We start from the raw sequence: 26674 nt of genomic DNA, 5'->3' as shown, positions 1-26674 counted from the left end.
TCACACTAAATAGTGACTTTAACCTTTAGGACCCATTTAATTCAGTTTTTCTGTATTTTAATGCTGTGCACATATTTTCTGTATTTTCTTGTTATCTCTGAAGAAGAAAGAGTGAGACATAAATATGTGTACTCATTTCAACACTGCAACACAACAAAGCTAGAGGTGGCATAAGACTTTTGCACATGACTGTATAAAATAATGTAAAAAAAAACAAACAAACAAAAAACAACCAACCAAAAACAAATGCATAGAGTTTATGTCTTTCTTAATGTTTTTAAGAGCTTTAACATGAATGCATTTAGTTTTATTAGTAGCCATTGTATGTTAAGACTGATTTCATTTCTGTTGTTTTTCTTTTTTTTCCTGAATTGTTACAATAAACAACTCCTACTTTTGCACCACATTGAAGTTTCTTTACAAATAAATATGTTTTTTTTTTTTTTTGTAGTACAAAACAAAACCAAAAGTTAAAATGATTACTGGACTGATGGCACCTGCTTTTTCTGATGGAACATCTCTGTATTCAGCAGAAAATGCTTTTATGAATCTCACTGTATCATGTATGAATACTACGGAAGCGTATTGCATTCACACAAAAAAAATAATTTCGGCTCTGTTTTTCTGAATTAATGAGATAATTATCTCATAATTACGAGAAAAAATAAGTTAAAAAAAAATCCTCGCTGTTTTTCTGAGTTTACGAGATACTGTTTTCCGAAAAAAAAAAAAAAAAAAAAAAAAAAAAAAAAAAAAAAAAAGCTCTGTTTTTATGAGTTTACGAGATACTGTTTTCTGAAAAAAAAAAAATGTGTCTGTGTTTCTCTGTCAGTGGGACAGTGGTCCCTGGTCCAGGCAGGAGCTCCTTCTGTCTGTGCTGCTGAAAGCCTCTCGGGGGAGCGTGAAGTTGTTTCCGTTCTCGTAACCGGTTCCGATTACTGATCATGGAACTGGTTTCGTTCACAGAAATCAGAACCAAGCCCCGCTTCGTGCACGGACCAAGCCCTTCAAGCACACCGGCGCTCGGAGCCTGTAACCCGGCTTCCTGACAGGGCACGACCGCGGTGATGGGAGTTGGCATTAATGAAGTCAAATAAAATGACATTCACCAGCATTAAAGAAAATATACACAGCAGAAGAGTGCAAATGTGGATTCATTTATTTGTCGGACCTGATGGAAAGCATTAGTCAGAACTAGATCCATGGAGGAGCGGCTTGGTGAACCGGTTCGTCCCCCCTCCAATAACTTTCCATCAGGTCCAGGTGGACAGCTATCCGCTCCCCGGTGTGTAAGCCGGACTGGAGCGGGTGGACGGAGCAGCTCAACTCGACAGAACCCCGGCGCTCGGAGCCTGTAGCCCGGCTTCCTGACAGGACAGGACGCGGTGATGGGAGTTGGCATTAATGACTACCACTACTACTAGGACTCCTGCCATGGAGCGGGTGTCCTGTCCCGGTGCATTGGGCCGACCAGGTGAACCAGTGTTTTCCATGGCTGGTGGTCCTGTGCCAGCTGCTCTGCGTCCTCCATGGTAACTCCATGTTGTTGGAGGTCGCCTGCAATGACGTCGAGCCATCGGGTGCGGGACTTGCCTTGTGGTCGTTTGCAGTCTGCAGCCTTTGGGTCAAACTGAAGGATGGCTCTTGTTGGATGGTCAGGAGGGAGGCGGAGGACATGACCGAACCAGCGGGGGCGACGTTGCGCGGCCAGGCTGGATGCTTTGGGCTGGCGTGTGCGGGCTCAACTCGACCGTGAACCGGGACACCAAGACGCATATTTTCTTTAATCATGGTGAATGTCATTTTATTTGACTTCATTAATGCCAACTCCCATCACCGCGTCCTGTCCTGTCAGGAAGCCGGGCTACAGGCTCCGAGCGCCGCTGTTCTGTCGAGTTGAGCCCGCAACGTCGCCCCCGCTGGTTCGGTCATGTCCTCCGCCTCCCTCCTGACCATCCAACAAGAGCCATCCTTCAGTTTGACCCAAAGGCTGCAGACTGCAAACGACCACAAGGCAAGTCCCGCACCCGATGGCTCGACGTCATTGCAGGCGACCTCCAACAACATGGAGTTACCATGGAGGACGCAGAGCAGCTGGCACAGGACCACCAGCCATGGAAAACACTGGTTCACCTGGTCGGCCCAATGCACCGGGACAGGACACCCGCTCCATGGCAGGAGTCCTAGTAGTAGTGGTAGTCATTAATGCCAACTCCCATCACCGCGTCCTGTCCTGTCAGGAAGCCGGGCTACAGGCTCCGAGCGCCGGGGTTCTGTCGAGTTGAGCTGCTCCGTCCACCCGCTCCAGTCCGGCTTACACACCGGGGAGCGGATAGCTGTCCACCTGGACCTGATGGAAAGTTATTGGAGGGGGGACGAACCGGTTCACCAAGCCGCTCCTCCATGGATCTAGTTCTGACTAATGCTTTCCATCAGGTCCGACAAATAAATGAATCCACATTTGCACTCTTCTGCTGTGTATATTTTCTTTAATGCTGGTGAATGTCATTTTATTTGACTTCATTAATGCCAACTCCCATCACCGCGGTCGTGCCCTGTCAGGAAGCCGGGTTACAGGCTCCGAGCGCCGGTGTGCTTGAAGGGCTTGGTCCGTGCACGAAGCGGGGCTTGGTTCTGATTTCTGTGAACGAAACCAGTTCCATGATCAGTAATCGGAACCGGTTACGAGAACGGAAACAACTTCACGCTCCCCCGAGAGGCTTTCAGCAGCACAGACAGAAGGAGCTCCTGCCTGGACCAGGGACCACTGTCCCACTGACAGAGAAACACAGACACATTTTTTTTTTTTTTTTCAGAAAACAGTATCTCGTAAACTCATAAAAACAGAGCTTTTTTTTTCTTTTTTTTTTTCGGAAAACAGTATCTTGTAAACTCATAAAAACAGAGCTTTTTTTTTTTTTTTTTTTTTTTTTTTTCGGAAAACAGTATCTCGTAAACTCATAAAAACAGAGCTTTTTGGGTTTTTTTTTCGGAAAACAGTATCTTGTAAACTCATAAAAACAGAGCTTTTTTTTTTTTTTTTTTTTTTTCGGAAAACAGTATCTCGTAAACTCATAAAAACAGAGCTTTTTTTTTTTTTTTTTTTTTTTCGGAAAACAGTATCTTGTAAACTCATAAAAACAGAGCTTTTTTTTTTTTTTTTTCGGAAAACAGTATCTCGTAAACTCATAAAAACAGACCTTTTTTTTTTTTTTTTTTTTTTCGGAAAACAGTATCTCGTAAACTCATAAAAACAGAGTTTTTTTTTTTTTTTTTTTTTTCGGAAAACAGTATCTCGTAAACTCATAAAAACAGAGCTTTTTTTCCCCCGGAAAACAGTATCTCGTAAACTCATAAAAACAGAGCTTTTTTTTTTCCAGCAAACAGTATCTCATAAACTCAGAAAAACAGCGCCGATTTTTTTTTTTTTTAACTTATTTTTTCTCGTAATTATGAGATAATTATCTCATTAATTCAGAAAAACAGAGCCGAAATTTTTTTTTTTTTTGTGAATGCAATACGCTTCCGTAGAATACATTAAAGATATATGATGAAAAAACAAGTAGGACTGAAACATTCAATAGACTGTTCAACTCATAAATTCATTTATTAAATCACAAAGTTGTTATAACAAGAACTGAACATGTCTGGAAGATTAAACATCTTAAAGGTTCATCTGGTGTTATTCACTCCATAGTATAAAACATTATCTGTATATTTTCTGCCTCCCTTCCATTCAGGGAAAAACATTTATTTAACACATGTGACACTGTATTTTTAAAAACACAACATAAACAATAACAGGTCTTGTCTTTGTGGCAGAGTGCAGCAAGTTTCCTTTAAAATACATCAAATGCACATGTTTCAGCATCTGCTTGTGTTATTTCTGATTATATAAGGTTTATTTTGTTTTAAGACTGAAATGAAATGAGGAAACATCATAAATATGCATAAATATGATGTGTTCAACTTCAACCACAGTGTTTGTGAAAAGAGAAGTGTTGACACTAAACTGTAAAAAGCAGTGAGAAAATATTGAAAACTTGAAGAGAACAAGACTTTGACACTTGATGATTTGATCCAGAATTTTCTTTATTATATTTCATAGTTGCTGAAGGCTGGGTAACATTCACATTTCAACAGTATAACAGATAATTACATTAACATGCAAAGGCAGATTGACCTAACGGGGCCCTTGGCACCACGCAGCCAACCACAAGTGGGTCATTTGGTTTGTTCTGAAATCTGCAGCTTCATAAGATGCTGCTGTGACTCTTCTTCATGTGTCGGTTCATTTTGTAAATGATTCAATATGACATTTTTATCCTTTTAAAATAATAAATATTCAATTGCAGTTGTGACTTTCATGGTGTTGCTGTGTTTCATCTGTGTCTTCTGTCCATCATGTGAGATGTTCACTGTCAAACATTGTTTAGAAACAAAAGGAAAAGGAAACAGAAAAAAAACAGTGTGAAAAGTTTTAGTTGAAATGTTACGAGAAAAGGGAAAGAGAAAAAATGTGATGATGTTGAAAAATGTTTTGCTGCTGATGGCATTAGCAGGTGGTTTTCTGATTTGACAGCTTTTCATCACTGCAGAAGATGGAGACACATGTATGTAAATACAACATGCAGATGACCCAAAGTGTTTGTATCAAGAGAAGTGGTGACATTTAGTATAAAATGCAGTGAAAAAATAAAGAGAACTGGAAGAGAAAAACAATTTAACACTTTATCATTTGGTCCAGAATTTTCTTTCTTATGTATCATAGTCACTGAAGGGTGTATAACAGTCACATCTGAACAGTAAAACAGATGAAAATATTAACATGTGTGTGTGTGTTTAATTTAAACATTAAAATCAAAAGCATTTACATCCTGATGGTCTCAAGATAGTAAATAATAAATGTGACTTCCTCATGAACGGATGTAAACAAGGGGGAAGTTCTCTCCTTCCAGTTTTGAACTGTTTGATATAATAACAGCTGCTCAACACAGAAGTTGTTCAGTTTGTCTGTTGAGCTGAAATTCACAAACTGACAGACTTAAACTAGAAAACCACCAGACGTTGCTGTGTCTCTTCTTTACATGTCAACTGATTTGGTGAGTAAAGAATATGTTTATTTTTGTTTAATTACATCATGTGCTGAATCAAAGATCTGTGGTTAATAAGTGAATGTTTTTCTGTTTTTACTCCAGATGTTAGAAATGAGTTTCATGGCGTCACTGTGTGTGAAACTGCTACTCAGTGTCTTTTTTCTATCAGGTGATGCATTCACAATCAAACATTATGATGTTTAAAACCAAAGGGAAATGCTCTATTGTTGATGTTAATAGTAATTGTTGACAGGTCAGGAGATAATAGCAACATTCAAACATAGTATTTTTGTGTTTTTGTAATAATATTTTTTATGCTGATTTTGTTCCTGATTTCCTATTAACTGTAAATCTACTTTTCCAGGTGCTTTGGCTGATTGTGGTTTGCCTGCAGACCTTCACATGACTGCACCGACAGAGATGGAGGCACTGAATGGATCCTGTTTACACATCCCGTGTAACTTTAGTGCTGTGGATAAAGAAGGACAAGTATTTGACAGCACAAAACCCATCTATGCAGTGTGGATTAAAGAAGAACACAATTTTGGGAACTTAATGAATAATGCGATTTTTAACAGCAGTCAGACTAATAATAAATATCCAATGAAAGTTACTGGAGACCTGGCTCAGAAAAACTGCACCACTCTGTTTTCCAGTTTAATCACAGATTATACAAACAAATATTTCTTAAGAATTGTGAACTGGCCATTCAGAGCAACTGCTGTTTGTGACCAAATTCAAATCAATGTTATAGGTAAGTTTTTAATGTTAATTAAATTTTTTTAGTCTTATCAGTTATTATAAAAATAAACGTGAAGCAAATTGACAATGTTACAGGTAAGTTTAATGTTTTGTATTAAATTTTTTTAATCTTACCAGTTACTATAAAAATAAATGGGAACCCAATTTTTACTTGTACATTAACTGATAACAATGAAACTGATCCACTTCTTATGATTGTGACTGAAAGGTATAAACATTAAAACACAGTAAATGTGTTCTTTGCCATGAAAAAAAAAACCTACCTACGTATTATGTTAATAACAAATGTACAGTGAAACAGTCTGTGATCAGAAAATACATGAAGAAAAGAATCTGGATGTTTACACTGTATTTATTACCTTGGAGGCAGAAAATGTATATAATATACCTGTGGTTTTCATATGGATCATTTTGATGCTGACTTAGTTTGTCTTCATTGTCCATATTTACTGTTTATTATGTGTTTAAGTTCATGTCTATGTTTGTTTTAAATCCACAGATTCTCCTCCCAGTCCCAGTATTGAAGTCTCCCATCAGCAGCTGAAGGAGAAGGAGTCTGTCACTATAACCTGCTCAGCTCTCACTCCCTGTCCACACTCCCCTCCTAAACTCACCTGGAATCTACAACCAGACGCTGCAAACAACATGGAAGAAAACACAGACCGAACATTTACAACTAACATCCAACAGATCATCACTGTGTCAGACCAACATGATGGATTCAACATCAGCTGTTCTGCAGCATATCCTGTGGACGAAGGAAGAATCAAAACAGCAGAAACAAACATCACCCTCAGTGTTTCATGTAAGACAAACACAGTTTAATTCATGGATTATCATCTGGTTTTCAGTGTTAAACTTCAGTTCTGTGTGTCCTTCAGATGCTCCTAAAAACAGCTCAGCGTCCATCAGTCCCTCAGGTTCGCTGTGTTCAGGTATGTGGGTGAACCTGACCTGCTCCAGCAGAGCCAAACCTCCTGTCAGCAACTTCACCTGGTTCAAGACCAGCACACATGGACCCATCAGAGTGTCTGAAGGAGACGTTTACAGCTTCAGTTTGACCGATGACACTGAAGGAGATTATTATTGTGAAGCAACAAATGATCTCGGGAAAGAAAAGTCATCAGTGATTCATGTGAATACTGAAGGTAAATATTAAACATTATTTTTTTATTGTTGTATTCAGTATAATATTGTTAGATGACATTTTTTAAACATCAGAAACAATATAGTAGAACAGTTCTCCCTAAATGTACATAAATACGTCATGAATCAGCATAGATCTATATCACTTGAATCATGTTATGTCTTTTATATTGTTTTGGTCTTCCTTGTGTTTTTTTTTTTTTATATCACGTATCTGTCTCATTTTTTAATTTGCATATTTTCACATCTGTTACATTTCCTAACTCTTGTCAGTCTTGTGTCGTCATTTTGCATCCCATCTGTAATTTCATCCTTTTTATCATATTAAATATTTATGTCATCATTTCTATCATGTTTTGTTGTTGTTATCATCATGCTAGGGTAGTTAGCTTTTACATACTTTTTTTTTTTTTTTTTTATCAATTTGTGTCTTTTCCATCTTGTCTGTCCTGATAATGTTAAAATAGAGGTTAAGATCACATTTTATGTTCAGTACATGGCAAAAACAGCTGATTCAACTTCGTTCTAAATTTGTTTTAACTCTCCTGTAATGTGTGAAATATGGTATTTTCATTCAAGAACCTCAATTCATATCACTGAAGGAGGTGTTTATTAATGTGTGGCAGAAATACCATGGGAGGCAGTTCTTGGAGGGGTCATTGGGATCATCATAATCATCTGCCTGGCTGTCTGTCTTTGGTAAATACTACAAGTCATAATAAAATACATAATATAATCTGTTTTTTGTCAGCTTTGATACTTCAATGGCATGCTGTCAATTTAACCTGGAACATTATTCTAACAGCCTTTCATATTTTCAGGTGTTTAATATTGAAACGCCGACCACAAAAACAGACTGAGGTGAGATGTGAATCATTCCACAAACCTGTCATTGAAAAAAGAGAAAAAAAAAGAACAGAAATCATCTGCTTTCTTAATTTCCAGGAGTCATGTTTTCACAAATATTTGGACTATTTAAGAATGGACCGCAAAAGTTAGTTACATGTCATCTGTTAGAAGAAAACCTGTGTCTGATCATGAATATTTACAGGCTGTTCATATTTATAACAAAATACAATGTGACCATCAGAATATTGGGAAGATGTATGTTATATATAAAAACTCAAAGTGTATTTAATTGGGTTGCCTTTCATCATAACCTCAGAGACGTGAACCTCCGTGCATCGACACATACAGCTGTAAAAAAGACAGTGTTTATTAGAAAAAGTTCTATTTGAAACTGGAGAATGACCTATAATATGGCAAACTGTCATGACATTTGAATCATTTCATGCTATCTGTTTCATGTATTACTTCAGTTATACACTGTGTGACTTTTGTCTTACTTCCCTCTGGAGTTTAATGTTGGACAGCCCTGCTCTGTGTTTTTATTTTATTTATTTATTTATTTAAAGAAATAGATCTATTTTCATTTTAGAAAAATATTCCTGTTTATACTGAGCCAGATTTAGTTACTAAGAGCTAAAACAATGGTTTTCATCATATTCCAGAGTGAGACACTTCCACAACTTCTCAGTGTAAGAATATTAAGTCTGTCTGTGTTTGTTACAATATGTACAATTTACTTAATTCTCGTTTGTTAATTTTTTTCCTTCAGAAACAAAAGCACAACATATGAATATGTGTAAAAACGATAGAGATCAATGGAGTTAAACTTCTACAGTCGAGGTAAAAGTGCAGGAAGTGCTAAATCTTCACAGATTTTATGGCTTAAATTGGTAAATTTTTGCCTTAGCGCATTTGTAGTTTTATATGCCGTGTCCATGAAATAAAGTTATATTTTTTTTGTCACAAACTGATGTTACATAGTGGAATAAACCCATTGTCCACACATTTCTAATACAGGTTAATACAGGATAAGTTTGTTCTATTTATGAAAACTCGTCTCCTCTTTAGTACCAGTTAGTGCAGTGTAATATGACCTGGAGGAACTTCTCACTAAAATAAACTCAGAAGTTCTTGTTCCTCACAGCCTTTTTGTTCTTCATATTTCACAGAATCAGATGCTTGAAGAGCTACCTGATGTTTCAGCAAATAAAACGGAAGAAGAAATCCAATATGGACAGATTGACTTCTCCAAGGGCCGGTCTGGAGGGTCATCTCCCAATGGGCTGGACAGTGAACATCAGCAGGAGACGGTGTACGCACAGGTCAAAGTGTCTGGAGCAGCACAAAGTCTAACACACACTGGTGATGGCTCAGAAGACCTGTATGCACAAGTCAAGAAGAAATGAGTGTAGCTTCAACGGGAAAATAACATTCACAGGACAGTTTCAATCTGAATGTTTTTGTGTTAAAATTGTTAATATTGCTAGCATTGTAAGTATTTGTTATTTTTCTCATACAATTATTTATATGTTAATACTGGAGAACTCAAATCTGAATGAGGAGTGTTGCTTATGATCTAGATCCAGAGACATGCTCTGTAATATGCATTTAGATTCATAAGTATTTGGACTCTGACATAGTTTTTTGTAGTTTTTCCTTTGTATATCTCCACAGTGGGTTTGAAATTAAGTAACTGAGATGTTTTAAAGTGTTGACTTTCAGCTTTAGCACAAGTGGTTCAAGTATTTTGGAAGTACAGACATTTTTATACAATTTCCCTCCATTTTCAGATGATCAAAAGTATAAATATGGATTGTTATCAATGTGAGGATTATTATTAATACTTGGACGAAAATAAGAGTGTTGCTTATGACCAGGAGATGTGTTCTGCAATATGCATTTAGGTCCATAAGTATTTGGAGTGTGACACACATTTTGTAGTTTTATGTCTGTACACCACCACCCTCCATTTTCAGAAATGTAAAATTAATTGGACAAACTAAGATAGGCAAAAACATGAGGAGTGTTTTTGATACTTGGATGAAAATACTGCCTGAAATCTGAAGCTGATGGACATTCACAAATTCTGAGTTTCCTCCTGGAGATGCTTTTTCAGGTCTTTCCCACAGTTCCCTTTAGTTGCTCCATGTTTGTGGGTCTATATACCCTCAGTTCAGTCTGCAGTAACTGAAAAGCTGCTCAACTCGGTTGAGATCAGGTTACTATCTTAACCACTGAAGAACATCCTATTACTTTACCTTCACAGGGCTGCTTTTACAGTATTATTTGTGTCATGATTCTTCTGTAATGTAAAGCACTATCTCATCAGTTTTGTAGCATTTGTCTGAATCTGAGCAGAGAGAATAGTCCTGAATATGTCTTCATCCTGCTCCTTCTTTTAGCATCACATCATCAGTAAACCCCAGTGACACAGGTCCACCTGCAGCCACACATGCCCATGACATTAGGGGGTGGGGCTTAATATCAAATACCACATTAGTCCTGATTTTCTGATGCAACAAGATGTTCTAAGCACTACTGTGTACTTTTTTTGAAATTTTCATCCAAAAACCCCCCCTACCCCAAAAATTACTTTTTAACTCTGAAAATCGCCACTTTCACAGCTTCTCCACTCTTTTGTCCAGTGCAATGTATAAATATGTTCATGATGGGCCATTTAATGATCTTGCAAGTGTCATATTGTATCATAAGAGTACTTTGTACTATAAAAAGTCTAATGTCAAAGTCATGTTGTAGATTAAAGGTCACCAAAATGCCTAGTTTTTTCAAAAATTCATACCATTCTGACATTTTATCAAATATGTCCTCAGTTCTCTTCCCTCTGGTTTCCTGGTGGGATCCCCCAAGGTCTTTCGCCCTTTCAAAACCACATTAGAGACTGAATATTGCAACATGTACATTCCATTTGAATTTGCCACCATTAGTGTGGCAGGAAACACTAGCACACATTTTAGCGGGAATCACTAACACTTCATTCATTTTCTGAACCCGCTTTATTCTCACTAGGTCACTTGGAGCCTATCCCAGTTGCTTATGGGCGAAGGCGGGGTACACCCTGGACATGTGACCAGTTCATCGAAGGGCTGAACATATAGAGACAAACAATCAATGTCGCATTCACACCTATGGGCGATGTAGATTAAGTCATGTGAAACTACCGTTTGTTCTTTTTGACATGTCTATATGGATACTAAATAGTAAATAGTTCTGTTTAATGTGTCTTATTGAATGGAAGTTGTTTGTGGTCAATAGATGTGTTATGAGGAGAGAACCTGAGCCCAACATTTGGAAGAACCCCCATTAACAGCTTCATTCCATGGAATATGCATTTTGGACCATTTGGGTGACCTTTGACCTATAATTTGACCTTGACACTACACCTTTTATTGTGCAAAGCACTCTTAAGACATGACATATCTCACAAAAAAACATTTAAGGGCCCAGCATGAGTAGATTGTTACACTGTACTTTATTAAAAGTGAAGACGGCCTGAAAGTTGCCAAAAACCCCACGTCTTCAGGGTTGAAAAAGTAATTTTCAGGGTAGGGGGGGTTTTTTGGATGAAAATTTCAAAAAAATTACACAGGAGTGCTTAGAACATCTTGTTGTAACAGAAAATCAGGGCTAAAGTTGAATCTGAAAATTCTCCTGAAATAAGCCCCCCCACTGTCTCCTCCATGTTGACGTGGTCTGTTCTTTAATACAAGGGTGTGACTTTTATCTATTTATATACTGGTTGTGCTTGAAATGTTCTATCCTATTTGTCTTTTTTGTTTTATATCTCTTCTTATCTGTTTCAGTATATTTTATTCTTATTCTTGCTAGTTTACTATATCATGTATCTTATGTCTTTGTTCAACAGTTTGTGCATCTTGTGTTGTTTTAAATGTGCTATAGAAATAAACTTGACTTTGATGTGAATCATGAACTGTTCATTTTCTTTTCTCCACTTTTCTCATGCAGTCATTCTATTACAGGTTAATCTTGGTTTTATTTGTCTGGAGAATATTTTTTCCAAAAACCTGTTAGGGTTTTTTTTTTTTTTTTTAGATGTTTTCTGGTGAATTCTAGTCTGATTGTCCTGTCCTGTTAACCCTCTGTATTTACATTCATGAAGGCTTCTCTGGATTGTAAACTTTGATAATGACACGCCTACCTCCTCAAGCATATTCTGGACATGGCTGGATGTCGTAAAAGAATTTTTCTTCACAAGCAAAAGAATTCTGCAATCCTCCATTTCAGTCCTGAGCTCACCGGTGGATTCTTTCTTCTGAAGATTTTACCAAATTGTTGCCACGGCCATTCCTAAAGTTTTTGCTATCTCTCTGAAAGATGCATTTTATGTTTTTCAGCTGAATGGTGCCTCCTTCACTTACATATCTTTAGACGTCATATTCAGAATTCCAGTGAACATTTACTAATGCAAGTTGAGTATTTGGAATCAACTATAGATCTTTTATCTGCTTCATTTGCATCATTTGGATATGAAGTTGCTGTCCATTTACTTCTGTGCCTCTGAAAATGTAGGAATTATGTTTAGCCTGGTTGTAATTCCTAAACTGCTGGTACAAAATTGTTCTTATGCCGCTTGAATTGAAGCTGAAAGTTCACACTTCATTTCCAATCCACTGTGGTGTTTAACAGGAAAATTTACACAATTTGTGTCTGTGACTAAATACTTATGGGGCTGATCGTAACTCAACTTATGCTTATGTGGTGGTTGATGTTGATGCCAACATAAAATGAGGAAGTGGTGTGTAATGTGTACATTATCTGTCTGACAGACCAATTGCGACGTTTGTGCGGATGAGAAGTGGTGAGAAAATGTGCACAGGAGAAGCTACACGTTTCGTAAGACTTTGAAACTTCTGCTTTATTTGGTCCAGAAAGGTGTTTGTATTTAGCAGACACTAAAAGTGTAATATTCAGTAACAGGTTACGTACACTCACAATTTGCCTCAGTATGTTTTTCTTGACTTTTTTTTTTCACTCTATTTACTGTGATCATCACCTCAGACCTTTAGTTCCACCACAAATCACCAACACATGTAGAATACCTGAGATTAATATTATAGAAATATGTCTCATAAAGATGTAAAAGTAACACTCCAGCTTAACATACAACAAAAGATGACTTCCTTTTCCACTCCACTTGTGAAAAAAAAAAAAAACACCCTACTTACACACTTCTGTAGAGCTTGTTTCATGATTTCTGGGGGTGTTTTACAATAAAACTGAGGTAATTTTCTTGCAACTTCCTTGTTTAGTCAAATTTGCATAAAAAATTAAAAGCAGCCAAACACAAGTGGATCATTTAGTTTATTGTTCTGAAATCTGCAGCTTCATAAGATGCTGCTATGATTCTTCTTTGTGTGTCGGTTCATTTGGTAAATAATTCAATATGAGATTTTTATCCTTTTAAAGAATAAATACTCAATTTGCAGATGTGACTTTTACGGTGTCCCTGTGTTTCATCTGTGTCTTCTGTCCATCATGTGAGACGTTCACTGTCAAACATTGTTTGGAAACGAAAGGAAAAGGAAACAGAAACAAACCAATGTGAAAAGTTTCAGTTGAAATGTTACGAGAAAAGGGAAACAGAAAAAAATGTGCTGATGAAATTTTTTTGCTGCTGATTCTTTTTTCTTCCCAGATTTTCTGTTAATTTTAGAGCATTAGCAGCTTGTTTTCTAATTTTACACCTTTTCAACACTGCAGAAGTAGGAGACACGTTATGTAAATATATTACAAAGATGAACCAAAGTGTTTGTAAAAAGGAGAAGTGGTGTCATTAAACTGTAAAAAGCATTGAAAAAATATTGAGAAGTTGAAGAGAAAAACAATGTAACACTCTATCTTTTGGTCCAGAATTTTCTTTATTATGTAGTCGCTGAAGGGTGTGTAACAGTCACATCTGAACAGTATAACAGATGAAAATATTTACGTGTGTGTGTTTTATTTCAAATTAAAATTAAAAGCATTTACATCCTGATGGTCTCAAGATGCAAGTAAATGGGACTTCCTTATAAACAGGTGTAAATGAGAAGGAAGTTTTCTCCTCTTTGCAGTTTGAAATGTTTCTTCACAAACTGACTGACTTCCACTAGAAAATCACCAGACGTCGCTGGGTCTTTTCTTTACATATCAACTTATTTGGTGAGCAAAAAAAGAGTTTATTTTTGTTTAATTACATCATGTGCTGAACTAAAGATCTGTGGTTATTAAGTAAATGCTGCTGTGTTGTTTTTCTTCCAGATATAAGAATTGACTTTCATGTCATCGCTGTGTGTGAAAATGCTACTCTGTGTTTTCTTTCTATCAGGTGACGTGTTCACAGTCCAAAAATAATTGTTTTTTGGAGGTGTATGTTGGGACCCCATTGAAAATGAGATTCTCAAGAGTTTATTCTAATAAATAAAATTAGTAAAATAAATATGTTCTGACATAATATATGATTAAGCAAGGACCAAATGTTCCATTGTTGTTGTTTATCTTTGAACATGTCAGCATAAAAGACCAAGAGTTTTTGTTGATCGTGGTTCTACTTTTCCAGGTGCTTTGGCTGATTGTGATATGAGGGCAGGCCTTTACATGACTGCACCGACAGAGATGGAGGCACTGAGTGGATCCTGTTTACACATCCCATGTGCCTTTAGTGTTGTGGGTCAAGCAGAAGCATTTAACAGCACAAAACCCATCTCTGCATCATGGATTAAAGAAGACAGCAACTTTTTAAGATATCCAGCAAATGTGATTTTTAACAGTAGTCAGATCAATAATAAATATCCAGTGAATGTTTCTGGAGATCTGACTCAGAAAAACTGCACCACTCTGTTTTCCAGTTTAATCACAGATTATACAAACAAATATTTCTTAAGGATTGTGAACTGGCCATTCAGAGCAACGGCTAGTTGTGACCAAATTCAAATCAATATTAAAGGTAAGTTTTTTTTGTTTTAATTTTGTTTTTGAATCTTATCACTTACGAGAAAAACAAATGTGAGTCAAATGAATTTTTGCTTGAACATTAACTGATAACAATGAAACTGATCCACTTCTTATGATTGTGACTGAAAGGTATAAATATTAAAACACAGTAAACGTGTCCTTTGCTGTGAACCCCCCCCCACCACCACCACCTACCTATTATGTTAATAACAAATGTACAGTGAAAAAGCCTTTGATTGGAAAATACATAAAGAATCTGGATGCTTATACTTGACTCAATCACACACACATGCACAAGCACACACATACATGTCTGTGTAAAAGGAGTTATTAATACTACTACTACTACTACTACAACTACTACTACTACTACTACTACTACTACTACTACTAATAATAATAATAATAATAATAATAATAATGAATAATAATAATAATAATAATTGTCAGTCTCTTGCAATGATTGTTAGATGTATTAAAGCTGAAATACAGTAAATGTGTCCTTTGCAATGAAAATAAACCAACAATCGATTAAGTTAATGAATCTACAATGAAAATAGATTTTTTTTTTTTAATTTGATAAAAGACAAATCTGGATATTTAGATTATTCTTATTACCTAAGTGACAAAAATGTTTATGTTTTATATACCTGTGAACTCTATTTTTGATGTTGACTTAGTTTGTCTTCATTGTCCATATTTACTGTTTATTATGTGTTTAACTTCATGTCTGTGTTTGTTTTAAATCCACAGATTCTCCTCCCAGTCCCAGTATTAAAGTCTCCCATCAGCAGCTGAAGGAGAAGGAGTCTGTCACTATAACCTGCTCAGCTCTCACTCCCTGTCCACACTCCCCTCCTAAACTCACCTGGAATCTACAACAAGACGCTGCAAACAACATGGAAGAAAACCCAGACCGAACATTTACAACTAACATCCAACAGAACATCACTGTGTCAGACCAACATGATGGATTCAACATCAGCTGTTCTGCAGCATATCCTGTGGATGGAGGAAGAAACAAAACAGCAGAAACAAACATCACCCTCAGCGTTTCATGTAAGACAAACACAGTTTAATTCATGGATTATCATCTGGTTTTCAGTGTTAAACTTCAGTTCTGTCTGTCCTTCAGATGCTCCTAAAAACACCTCAGCATCCATCAGTCCCTCAGGTTCGCTGTGGGCAGGTATGTGGGTGAACCTGACCTGCTCCAGCAGAGCCAAACCTGTCAGCAACTTCACCTGGTTCAAGACCAGCACACATGGACCCATCAGAGTGTCTGAAGGAGACGTTTACAGCTTCAGTTTGACCGATGACACTGAAGGAGATTATTATTGTGAAGCAACAAATGATCTCGGGAAACAAAACTCATTACTGATTCATATGAATATTGAAGGTAAATATTAAACCATCAGTCTGTCCATCAGTCTGGAAAATGTACAGTACAACGATAACGTACTCACAGGGCTCCACCTTTTTGTTTTAGATTTTTTGTGTTACAGCCTTAATCCAAAATAGGTTAAATCCATTTTTACCACAAAATAATACAATATAATGCCTCATAATGACAGTGAAAAAAGTTTGTTTGAAACTTTTGTAAATTTATTTAAAAAAAAAAAAAAAAAAAAAAAACAGGTTATAATCAAGGATGTCTCTGTACATTTCTGAATTAATCTTTCCTCAGACGCTGACTAGTCTGTCAGTTCCTGCTGCTGAATAATATCCCCATAGCATCATGCTGCCACTACCATGCTTCATTGTAGGAATGTTACAGGGCAGGTGATGAGTGGTGTGTGGTTTCCTCCGGACATTCAGGAAAAGTTTCAAAAGTTTCAAACAACCTTTATTAAGTTTGTCATTATGAAGTATTGTGTGCAGAAGTCTGAAGCCAAAAAGGAATTTAATCTATTTTGGAATAAAGCTAACACAAGAACATAACCTGAGAAAATGTGAATACATAAATAAAAATGTAGCACTGTGAATGCCTTCTGGATGAACTGTATTTGTATTTGATAGAACAGACAGAAGTCTTTACAATAATATCTAAATCTGACATTCCAATAATGTGAGAGTAAACATGTTTTCTTACAGGGAACGTAGACTTTTGGCTTTTCATCTACAATAGAGTGAAGATCTGTGAAATAGTCCTGCTCATCAGTACTCTGATCATCTTTGAATGGTGAGACAAATGATTTCATAACATTAAAATATTAAATATACACCTAGTTTATGTCTAACTCTACTGTCAATATGTTTCTGTGATTTAATCCATAAATGCAGAGTTGTTGGTTTCTTTTAAAAGTTTAAGTTTGACTACTTGTAACAGAATATAAGTAATAAATAGATAAATAAATATGACATAGACAAAGACATTTACTCCATCTCTTTTATTTTCAGCTGGTTCAGGTCAAGACACTCCAACAAACCAGTGCGGGTACAGGTAAGTATTTACACTTTACTCTTCAGGAACAAAAATGCATCAAAATAGAATTTATGTGTACACTATTTCATGGACTGATGTTTAACGGTGATAAACGACTGATCTGTCAGAAACATGTGACCAGCAGTGACACCAGACCAGAATGTAATTCAGTCTGTGTCTGTGTTTGTTGTTTGTTTTCCACAGCCCACAGTGGAAGCAGATTATGTCAACACAGTATTTGAAGGTCAAGAATAATGAGTGATGAGGAAATGTGAAAGATTTCCACAACCAATAACAACATCATGTCTTCATAAAACAGAATATTGTGTCAGATCATAGTTTTGTTTGTATATTAAAATGTTTTATGAGATATATAAGACAATGTTATATATATATATATATATATATATATATATATATATATATATATATATATATATATATATATATATATATATAATGTTATTGTCAGTGTTTCTCTATACAGTGAACCCTCACAGTTCGCGGTCTCAGTACATCGCGGATTTTTCAAAAATATTCCCACTCGTACTCCTGCTCGCTCATCTCCTCCTCCTGCAGCCCGTACGCCTCCGCCAGTCTCTCCTACTCTCTCGGAAGGAGAGTTGGTCGACGACCCGTCTCCTCTGCCCATATTAATAGCTGACGAGGAGGCGTCCTCAGGAGAGCAGTAAAGCTCTCCCTCAGCACCTGTGCAGGTATCACATTTCATACTTCACACCTGCACAGGCAATCCATCATCTTCATTACCATCGATCATCAAGAATCATCGTCATCATCGTCATCATCAAGATCTTCGTCAGCCACGCACAGAGGAGAGATCGTCAAAGTGAGTGTACATTCCGTAGATTTTGCGTACGCTCGTACATGTACATGTGCATATACTGTGTGGTACTCCACATCGCGGTTTTTCACCATTCGCGGGGGGTCACAGCCCCCATTAACCGCGAAGTGTGAGGGTTCACTGTACACTTTAACATAAATGCATACAGCTTAGTTAATAACTTGTAAGTTCAGGCTGATTTCATTCATGTTATTTTTCTTTTTTCTGTTCAAATGACTAAACTAAGGAATTCCTATTTTGCGTCACTTTTTGCAGTCAAAGACAAAAGCAAAACTTAAAATGATTGTTGGACTGATGACACCTTTTTTTCTGATGGAACATCTCTGAAATCAGCAGAAAATGTTCTGTATCATTGATAAATGTATTAAAAATATATGATAATACTGCAGATACGACTGAGATATTTAATACACTATTGGCTCTAAACAACTTATAACTTCACTTATTAAATGAGAAAGTTTGTAAGAGCTGAACTGAATGTCTGCATTGTATGCACTTTAACACAAACAGACTTACGTGATGAACTAATGCCTAAATGTTGCGGGCGGTGAGACTATTCAACACACACCCATTATAACACATTTTGATCAACATGATATAAGCAACTGATAATGTAGGAAACGGCAGAGAATTGTACATAATCATTTGCATGCATGTACCAAAGCATTTGCAACTTGTTCAAAGAAATGAGAAACTGTTTTGTTTTTTGTTTTGTTTTTTGATGTGCACAAGTGACACAATAATGTGAAAATTGAACAAGTAGTTTAGAGAATTTCAATTCTGATCTGAGAAATGTACCAAAGCGACTGAGAAAAACTGTAATAGGTAAGCATGAGACAGGAAAATGTGGCCGCTGTAATGTTTTTGAGACTGTAGAGCATGTTCTCATGAATTGTACAAAGTATAACAGGGAAAGAATCAATACAAAAAGGAAAATAGAGGACACTGGAGAGTAATTCATCTTAAAAGATATTCTAAGTAAGTTATCAAAACATGGAGTTAAGAATGTTTTTGAGTTTTTAAAAGCTGCCATGCTTAGTAACTGAAAATAAGTTTTTTTTTTTCTGTTTTTCTTTCCTTACAGTACACTGTCATTTGTATTGGCCCCTGTAACATACAGCCCCACATGATCTCAAGTGGGACAGACCAGTAAAATAAGTGAAAAATATTAAATTACATCATGAAAATGAAAGGATCTGTTAAAAAATGTGAATGACATGAACAACCATGAACAACCTGTAATTTAAGAGCAACAGTTTATCATTTACACATGTGCATTACAACTCACAGATTACAGTAGATCTACAAACGTCTAACAATAAGCATTTGATTGTTAAAACTGCACTTTTGAGAAAGGACATTTTCATGCGATTTTAGTTTTTCAAACTAAAACAAACAGAAACATGTTGTTGTCATAATTTATAGGTTATTATGCTATTGTTTTACTAATCTGATCCACAGGAGATTGACTTGTTTGTAAAGGCTCATAAATATGAACTATATTTGAGTGGTAAATGTCGGTTATGTCTAACCTGTGATGGTAGTGCTGTTGTATTTACATGTGGTTTTATCCTCATAAACACACCAGCTTTTTGCATATTTTGTCTAAAGGGGATACAAGGTTCACTGCACATTTCAGAACCAACTGTCTGTTTTAACAATGACATTAAAGTTCCTCAGGTGACTTTTAGTTCTGTATTTACTTCTATCAGGTTATGGGAGAATTAAAACACTTGAATTTGGCCAGATTGTCATTCATTATTATTCTTTAACATTAAGTAGCTGTGTTTTTATTTGCACACATACATTAATTACTTGTGGCTGATGCTTTGTGTATCAACAATTAATGGACAAATGAATTTCCCTGAGGACACTAATAAAGTGTTCATCTAACAGCATAACGGGCTGAGTGAAATGTATGTTAGCGTTTCATGACCAAACCTGTTGTGGTGGACTACAACACAGATGTAGAAAGTATTGCTGCAACCTGACTCTGAGAATGGAAGCTGTCAATTTGGATCTGTTACACTTCAACTGAAATATAATAATAGTTTTGTGAGTTTATTTTATTGAATATTTTGTTTAGTTTTAGCTTATATTGTTGATTATATTTGATTATTTATTCACTTTATGTTCCCTTTACATTAAATAAACTCTATTTGTCACTGCCACCACCAGACATTAAATAAAATACAAGACTATACTGTATCTGGGAATATATCCTTGGTTTGAGAGCACCAAATACGGGCTCTTATCTGATGGAAAGTTTTACAGCTTCTCCAATAAACAAACGTCATTCATTTGAATTTTTATTATGTAATTCTTACAAAAGAGGAAGGGCTTGATGACATAAAAAAAAGTCCCTCTTCAGACAGCCGACAAGATAGATAATAATAATAATAATAATAATAATAATAATAATAATAATAATAATAATAATAATAATAATAATGGATTAGATTTATATATACTTATATATATACTTTATATACTTAGGTGCACTGATAAAAGCTTATGCTGCCCACGACCACTCCGCTCGTCTGGGGAACGTTGTCTGGTGGTCCCCAGACCTTGTACAAGACAATCCAGGCTCTTTTCATGGGTCGTTCCACATTGGTGGAACGCTCTACCGAGTGCTACGAGAACAGAGGCATCCCTGCCTATCTTCAAGAAGCTCCTGAAGACCCAGCTCTTCCGAGAGCACCTCCTGTTCTAGCACTTTTCAGACATTCCATTTTAAATATTCTAATAAGGTTTTTCCCAGGATTATCACAGATTCTCCCAGGATTGTCTCTGGACCTGCTGCGGTGGTCCTGCCTCTCCCCTGCCCTCATCATCACCACTCACTTATCCTCAACTGCCTCCATGTGTCTCCCCCTACTCCTCCCTTCTCCCCCGCTCCCCCAGTCTCTATCTCTATCGCTCTCTTTTTCTCTTTCTTTGCCCTCTCTCTTTAACCCCAACTGGTCAAGACAGACGTCCATCCTCCAGGAGTCTGGGTCTGCTCCAGGTTTCTGCTGTTAAAGGGAAGTTTTTCCTCACCACTGTCACCAGTCACAAATGTTTGCTCCTGGAGGATTCTGTTGGGTTTCTGTAAATTGGCTTAGAGTCTGGTTTTGACCAACTCTATATATAAAGTGTCATGAGATAACTTTTGTGATCTGGCGCTATATAAACAAAATTTGATTGATTGTGGGATTTGATTGGTTTTCCCCTGTAAGTCGCTTTGGAAAAAGCGTCTGCCAAATGCATAAACATAAACATATAGTGCTTTTCTATGAATGCATACTCAAAGCGTGTACAGAGGATCCATTATTCATTCACTCACACATTCACACTCTGGTGGTGGTCAACTACATTAGTAGCCACAGTTACCCTGGGGCAGGCTGACGGAAGCGTGGCTGCCAACCTGCGCCTACAGCCCGTCCGACCACCACCAAACATTCATACACCAGTGTGAGTAGCAGTACTGGAGGCAAGGAGGCTGAAGTCTCTTGCCCAAGGACACAACAGCACATGGACAGAGCGGGATTCGAACCACCAACCCTTCGGTTATTGGACGACCCGCTCGACAGACAGACAGACAGACAGGCAGATTTTTGTAACTAAATGTGTTCTGTAGGTTGCACCACAGAGGCAGGCATTATTTCTACAACTTATAAAGGAAGTTGTCTGTTTGCTCAGTTGTGTTCAAGCTGGAATATGCAAACTGCACCACAGTGAGCTCGCCTGGTAAGAATCTGTCCAAAACCTACTTTCATTTTTCAGCTCCAGTGTTGCTTTGGTCACGTTTTACTTTCAGTGATAGTTGTGGGAAATTTTTTTTGCTGCTCTACAGATGCTCTTAATAATCAGATGGTAAACTGTTCACACACAGAATGTTAACTGTTTTATGTTGGCAGATCTGGATGAGTTTCATGGCAGGTTCCCCTCTGTGAACATGGGGACGTTCCTGTTACTTATTCTCCTGTTTTGTTCAGGTAAGCTGCTGCTCAGAAAAAAAGTCATTTGAAAATTTTACTCAAAAGTGAAATTTGTGTTGGATTGTTCTTTTGATATAGTTCTTTGTTAATTAAAAAATTGGTTTTACAGATGTTTTACCTGCCTGTATTCCTGATCTACACCTGACTATCACTGCGCCAGGGGAAATAAAGGCACTGAGTGGATCCTGTGTACAAATCCCATGCAAGTTTAGTAGTAGAAGTCCAAATGAGGACTTCAACAACACAAGACCTCATTTTGGCATCTGGTTGAAAACCAACACAAATAACAACAATGCGGTTTTCAACAGTAGTGGGATAAATACCAATAAATTAAATTATCCAATGACTATTACTGGAGACCTGAGTCACAGAGACTGCACCACTCTGTTTTACGATTTAACCAAAGATTATGACGACAGATATTTCTTCAGAATTCAGAACTTGCCATTCATAGCAACAGCCTCCTGTGACCCTGTTAAAATAACTATTGAAGGTAAGAAAGATTTCTATTGTGGCATGTTTGCTGCAGTGCATTATGGGTAGTGGGTATTTTGTTGTAAATGTGTTATTTTTATGTGCAAGAATTCAGCGGGGTTGTTGTGTTAGTACTAGTTTTGACTTAGTATGTGTATGGCAATGTTTATTGGCCTTTTTGTGTATTTTTTTTGTATTTTTGTAATCTCTAAAGTTGCACCCTGAGTGAGAGCCCTAGGCAGAGCAATCGCTATCCTGTTGTGATCACATTGCCATTCAAAGTCACAAGCATGACTTGAGTTCATACTTGTTATAGAGCTGAGTTAACCCTGAATCACTCACATTGCTATATAATAAGTTCAGTAATATTGAAGACTACTAGAATAAGAATTAGCAGAATAACTTTGGGCTGAAACCTTCATTATAAAACTGAATTCTGTAATGAACAACTGCATGCATGCATGCAGTGTTGGTATGTGCTACATTTACTCTTGATACCACTTAATATGCTCTGTATGTTTTACTTTATACACTGTGGTGTTACAATAGGAAAAGATCTGAATAACACCGTTTTCTCCTCCACAGTGTTTATGGTGTTATTTTCTGTATCAGTAGTCCCACGAGGAAGCCTCCTATACATGTATAGTGACATTTAAAAAGGGAAGTCTCATGTACTAAATAATTTTAGATAAAATAATTCTGTGAGTCACATGAGGATTTTCTACAAGTGTTAAAGTCTGATTAACAAAATGCATTTCTCTTAAACACTTATTTGATTATATTTATAATTAAATTTGAACCACAGATTCTCCTCCCAGTCCCAGGATTGAAGTCTCACCTCAGCAGCTGAAGGAGAAGGAGTCTGTCACTATAACCTGCTCAGCTCTCACTCCCTGTCCACACTCCCCTCCTAAACTCACCTGGAATCTACAACAAGACGCTGCAAACAACATGGAAGTAAACCCAGATCGAACACTTACAACTAAAATCCAACAGATCATCACTGTGTCAGACCAACATGATGGATACAACATCAGCTGTTCTGCAGCATATCCTGTGGACGAAGGAAGAATCAAAACAGCAGAAACAAACATCACCCTCAGTGTTTCATGTGAGACAAACAGTTTAATTCATGGATTATCATCTGGTTTGCAGTGTTAAACTTCAGTTCTGTCTGTCCTTCAGATGCTCCTAAAAACACCTCAGCGTCCATCAGTCCCTCAGGTTCGCTGTGGGCAGGTATGTGGGTGAACCTGACCTGCTCCAGCAGAGCCAAACCTCCTGTCAGCAACTTCACCTGGTTCAAGACCAGCACACATGGGCCCATCAGAGTGTCTGAAGGAGACGTTTACAGCTTCAGTTTGACCGATGATACTGACGGAGATTATTATTGTGAAGCAACAAATGATCTCGGGAAACAAAACTCATCACTGATTCATACGAATATTGAAGGTAAATATTAAACCATCAGTCTGTCCATCAGTCTGGAAAATGTACAGTACAACGATAACGTACTCACAGGGCTCCACCTTTTTGTTTTAGATTTTTTTGTGTTACAGCCTTAATCCAAAATAGGTTAAATCCATTTTTACCACAAAATAACACGTATAATACCTCATAATGACAGTGAAAAAAGTTTGTTTGAAACTTTTTTGAATTTATAAAAAAAAATTTTAAAAAAAGGTTATAATCAAGGATGTCTGTACATTTCTGAATTCATCTTTCCTCTGACTTTGACTAGTCTGTCAGTTCCTGCTGCTGAATAATATCCCCATAGCATGATGCTGCCACTACCATGTTTCACTGTAGGAATGTTACAGGGCAGGTGATGAGACATGACGTTTGGCATTCAGGAAAAGTTACAAAAGTTTCAAACAAAGTATATCAAGTTTGTCATTATGAAGTATTGTGTGCAGAAGTTTGAAGAAAAAAAGGAATTTAATCTATTTTGGAATAAAGCTAACACAAGAACATAACCCTAGAAAATTAAATGAATAAATAAATAAATAAAACAAACAACCAAACAAAAAATTAAAAAAAATAAAATATAGCGCTGTGAATGCCTTCCGGATGAACTGTATTTGTATTTGACAGAACAGATATAAATCTTTGCAATAATATTTAAATCTTATTTTCCAATAATGTGAGAGTGAACATGTTTTCTAACAGGAAACGCAGACTTTTGGCTTTTCATCTACAATAGAGTGAAGATCTGTGAAATAGTCCTGCTCATCAGTACTCTGATCGTCTTTGAATGGTGAGACAAAGGATTTCATGACATAAAAATGTCAAATATACACCTGGTTTATGTCTAAATCTACTGTCACTATATTTCTATGATTTAATCTGTAATCTTGTAACAGATAATAAGTAATAAATAGATAAATATATATGACATAGACAAAGACATTTACTCCATCTCTTTTATTTTCAGCTGGTTCAGGTCAAGATACTCCAACAAACCAGTGCAGGTACAGGTAAGTATTTACACTTTACTCTTCAGGAACAAAAATGCATCAAAATAGACTTTATGTGTAGACTATTTCATGGACTGATGTTTAACGGTGATAAAGGACTGATCTGTCAGAAACATGTGACCAGCAGTGACACCAGACCAGAATGTAATTCAGTCATGTGTCAGTAGAGGAAGCTGTTCTCTGTGTAGATGAAGTGTCCATGGACAGAGGACACACACAGTGAACAGAGGGACGGAGCTCCATGGTTCATTCTCTGCACACACTAACACCACTCTGTGTCTGTGTTTGTTGTTTGTTTTCCACAGCCCACAGTGGAACCAGATTATGTCAACACAGTGTTTGAAGGTCAAGAATAATAAGTGATGAGGACACGGGAAAGATTTCCACGACCAATAATAATATTATGTCATCATAAAACAGGATATTGTGTCAGATCATAGTTTCATTTGAATATTAAAATGTTTTTAGATGTATAAAGATAACGTATTAAAAAAAAAAGTCTAATCTTTTTGTCAGTGTTTCTCTATACACTTTAACATAAATGCATACAGCTTAGTTAATAACTTGTAAGTTCAGGCTGATTTCATTCATATTATTCTTCTTTTTTCTGTTCAAATGACTAAACTAAGGAATTCCTATTTTGCGTCACCTTTTACAGTAAAAGACAAAAGCAAAACTTAAAATGATCGTTGGACTGATGGCACCGTTTTTCTGATGGAACATCTCTGAAATCAGCAGAAAATGTTCTGCATCATTGATAAATGTATTAAAGATATATGATAATACTGCAGATACGACTGAGATATTCACCACACTGTTGGCTTTAAACAATGCAGAAATTCACTTATTAAATGAAAATGTTTGTAAGAGCTGAACTGAATGTCTGCACTGTATGCACTTTAACACAAACACATTCAGCTTCAATGACCATGAAGTTCAGGTGGATTTCATTCATGTTTGTTTTCTTTATTTTGCCAAAGTAGTAGTAATAATAATAATAATAATAATAAGAAGAAGAAGTGAATTTATGCATAAATTAATGTTTATGAAGAAAAAAATATTACTATTACATTATTTTTACCTCTTGTCATGAAATGATTGTGACATTGTGTTTTATTCTTGACAAATAACTGTGTAACTGGGGCTCAGTATGTAATCATTATACTATGTCAAAAGGTGATTACAGGTGATTACTAAAAACAAAATACTTCCAACTTAATGGGCAACAGTGTTGTAGTTGTAAATGAAGCCCAATTTTCATTCACTTCAGTAATTCAACACTGCTGCTGCCTGTATTGTAAGGACATAAATTCACATTGCTTCTACTGCTACACACCGGTAATTTGCTTCATGTTAACTGTTTAAAACAGAACAACTTCACCTGTTGTATTGTCATTATCATCATAATGCATTTATTGGTCTGAAAAGATCATACAGACAAGGAAACATTTCAATGATATCTGCATACATTTCCATATACAAAAAACATCCCATTACTATTAATAATGTAATAAAGATCTGAACCTGACAATGAACATCTTGTGACTGAGGACATGGTCTATGTTTTCTGTCATTTTATTCAAGAATGATGACTTTCTCTGTACACACTGACCTGCAGGTAATTAACGAAA

At 36.5% G+C, this 26674-nt stretch overlaps 2 protein-coding genes across 5 annotated transcripts; both read left to right on the top strand.

Moving 5' to 3' along the window:
* The first annotated feature begins 4987 nt into the window (after positions 1-4987).
* On the top strand, positions 4988-17622 carry LOC115410960 (B-cell receptor CD22-like). The gene is made up of 10 exons (XM_030122815.1): positions 4988-5102; positions 5199-5265; positions 5461-5850; positions 6358-6663; positions 6740-7006; positions 15576-15881; positions 15958-16221; positions 16917-17004; positions 17223-17265; positions 17452-17622. The coding sequence occupies exons 1-10, from the start codon at positions 5088-5090 to the stop codon at positions 17500-17502; spliced, it is 1797 nt and encodes a 598-aa protein (XP_029978675.1). The 5' UTR covers positions 4988-5087; the 3' UTR covers positions 17503-17622.
* A 92-nt stretch (positions 17623-17714) lies between these two features.
* On the top strand, positions 17715-26442 carry LOC115410958 (vascular cell adhesion protein 1-like). 4 transcript variants are annotated; one of them, XM_030122812.1, is made up of 8 exons: positions 17715-18094; positions 22012-22089; positions 22202-22585; positions 23372-23677; positions 23752-24018; positions 24736-24823; positions 25001-25043; positions 25349-26442. In XM_030122812.1, the coding sequence occupies exons 2-8, from the start codon at positions 22050-22052 to the stop codon at positions 25397-25399; spliced, it is 1179 nt and encodes a 392-aa protein (XP_029978672.1). In that variant the 5' UTR covers positions 17715-18094; positions 22012-22049; the 3' UTR covers positions 25400-26442. The 4 variants fall into 4 exon arrangements, with proteins under 4 accessions (XP_029978672.1, XP_029978670.1, XP_029978671.1 ...); XM_030122810.1 differs by having other exon boundaries at positions 21732-22089; XM_030122811.1 differs by lacking the exon at positions 17715-18094 and adding an exon at positions 21352-21841.
* Positions 26443-26674: the final 232 nt, after the last annotated feature.

This window comes from Sphaeramia orbicularis, chromosome 20 (assembly GCF_902148855.1).
Source record: "Sphaeramia orbicularis chromosome 20, fSphaOr1.1, whole genome shotgun sequence".
NCBI lineage: Eukaryota > Metazoa > Chordata > Actinopteri > Kurtiformes > Apogonidae > Sphaeramia > Sphaeramia orbicularis.
Note: the sequence above shows the minus strand (reverse complement) of the source record. Positions and strands in the feature narration are given on the sequence as shown.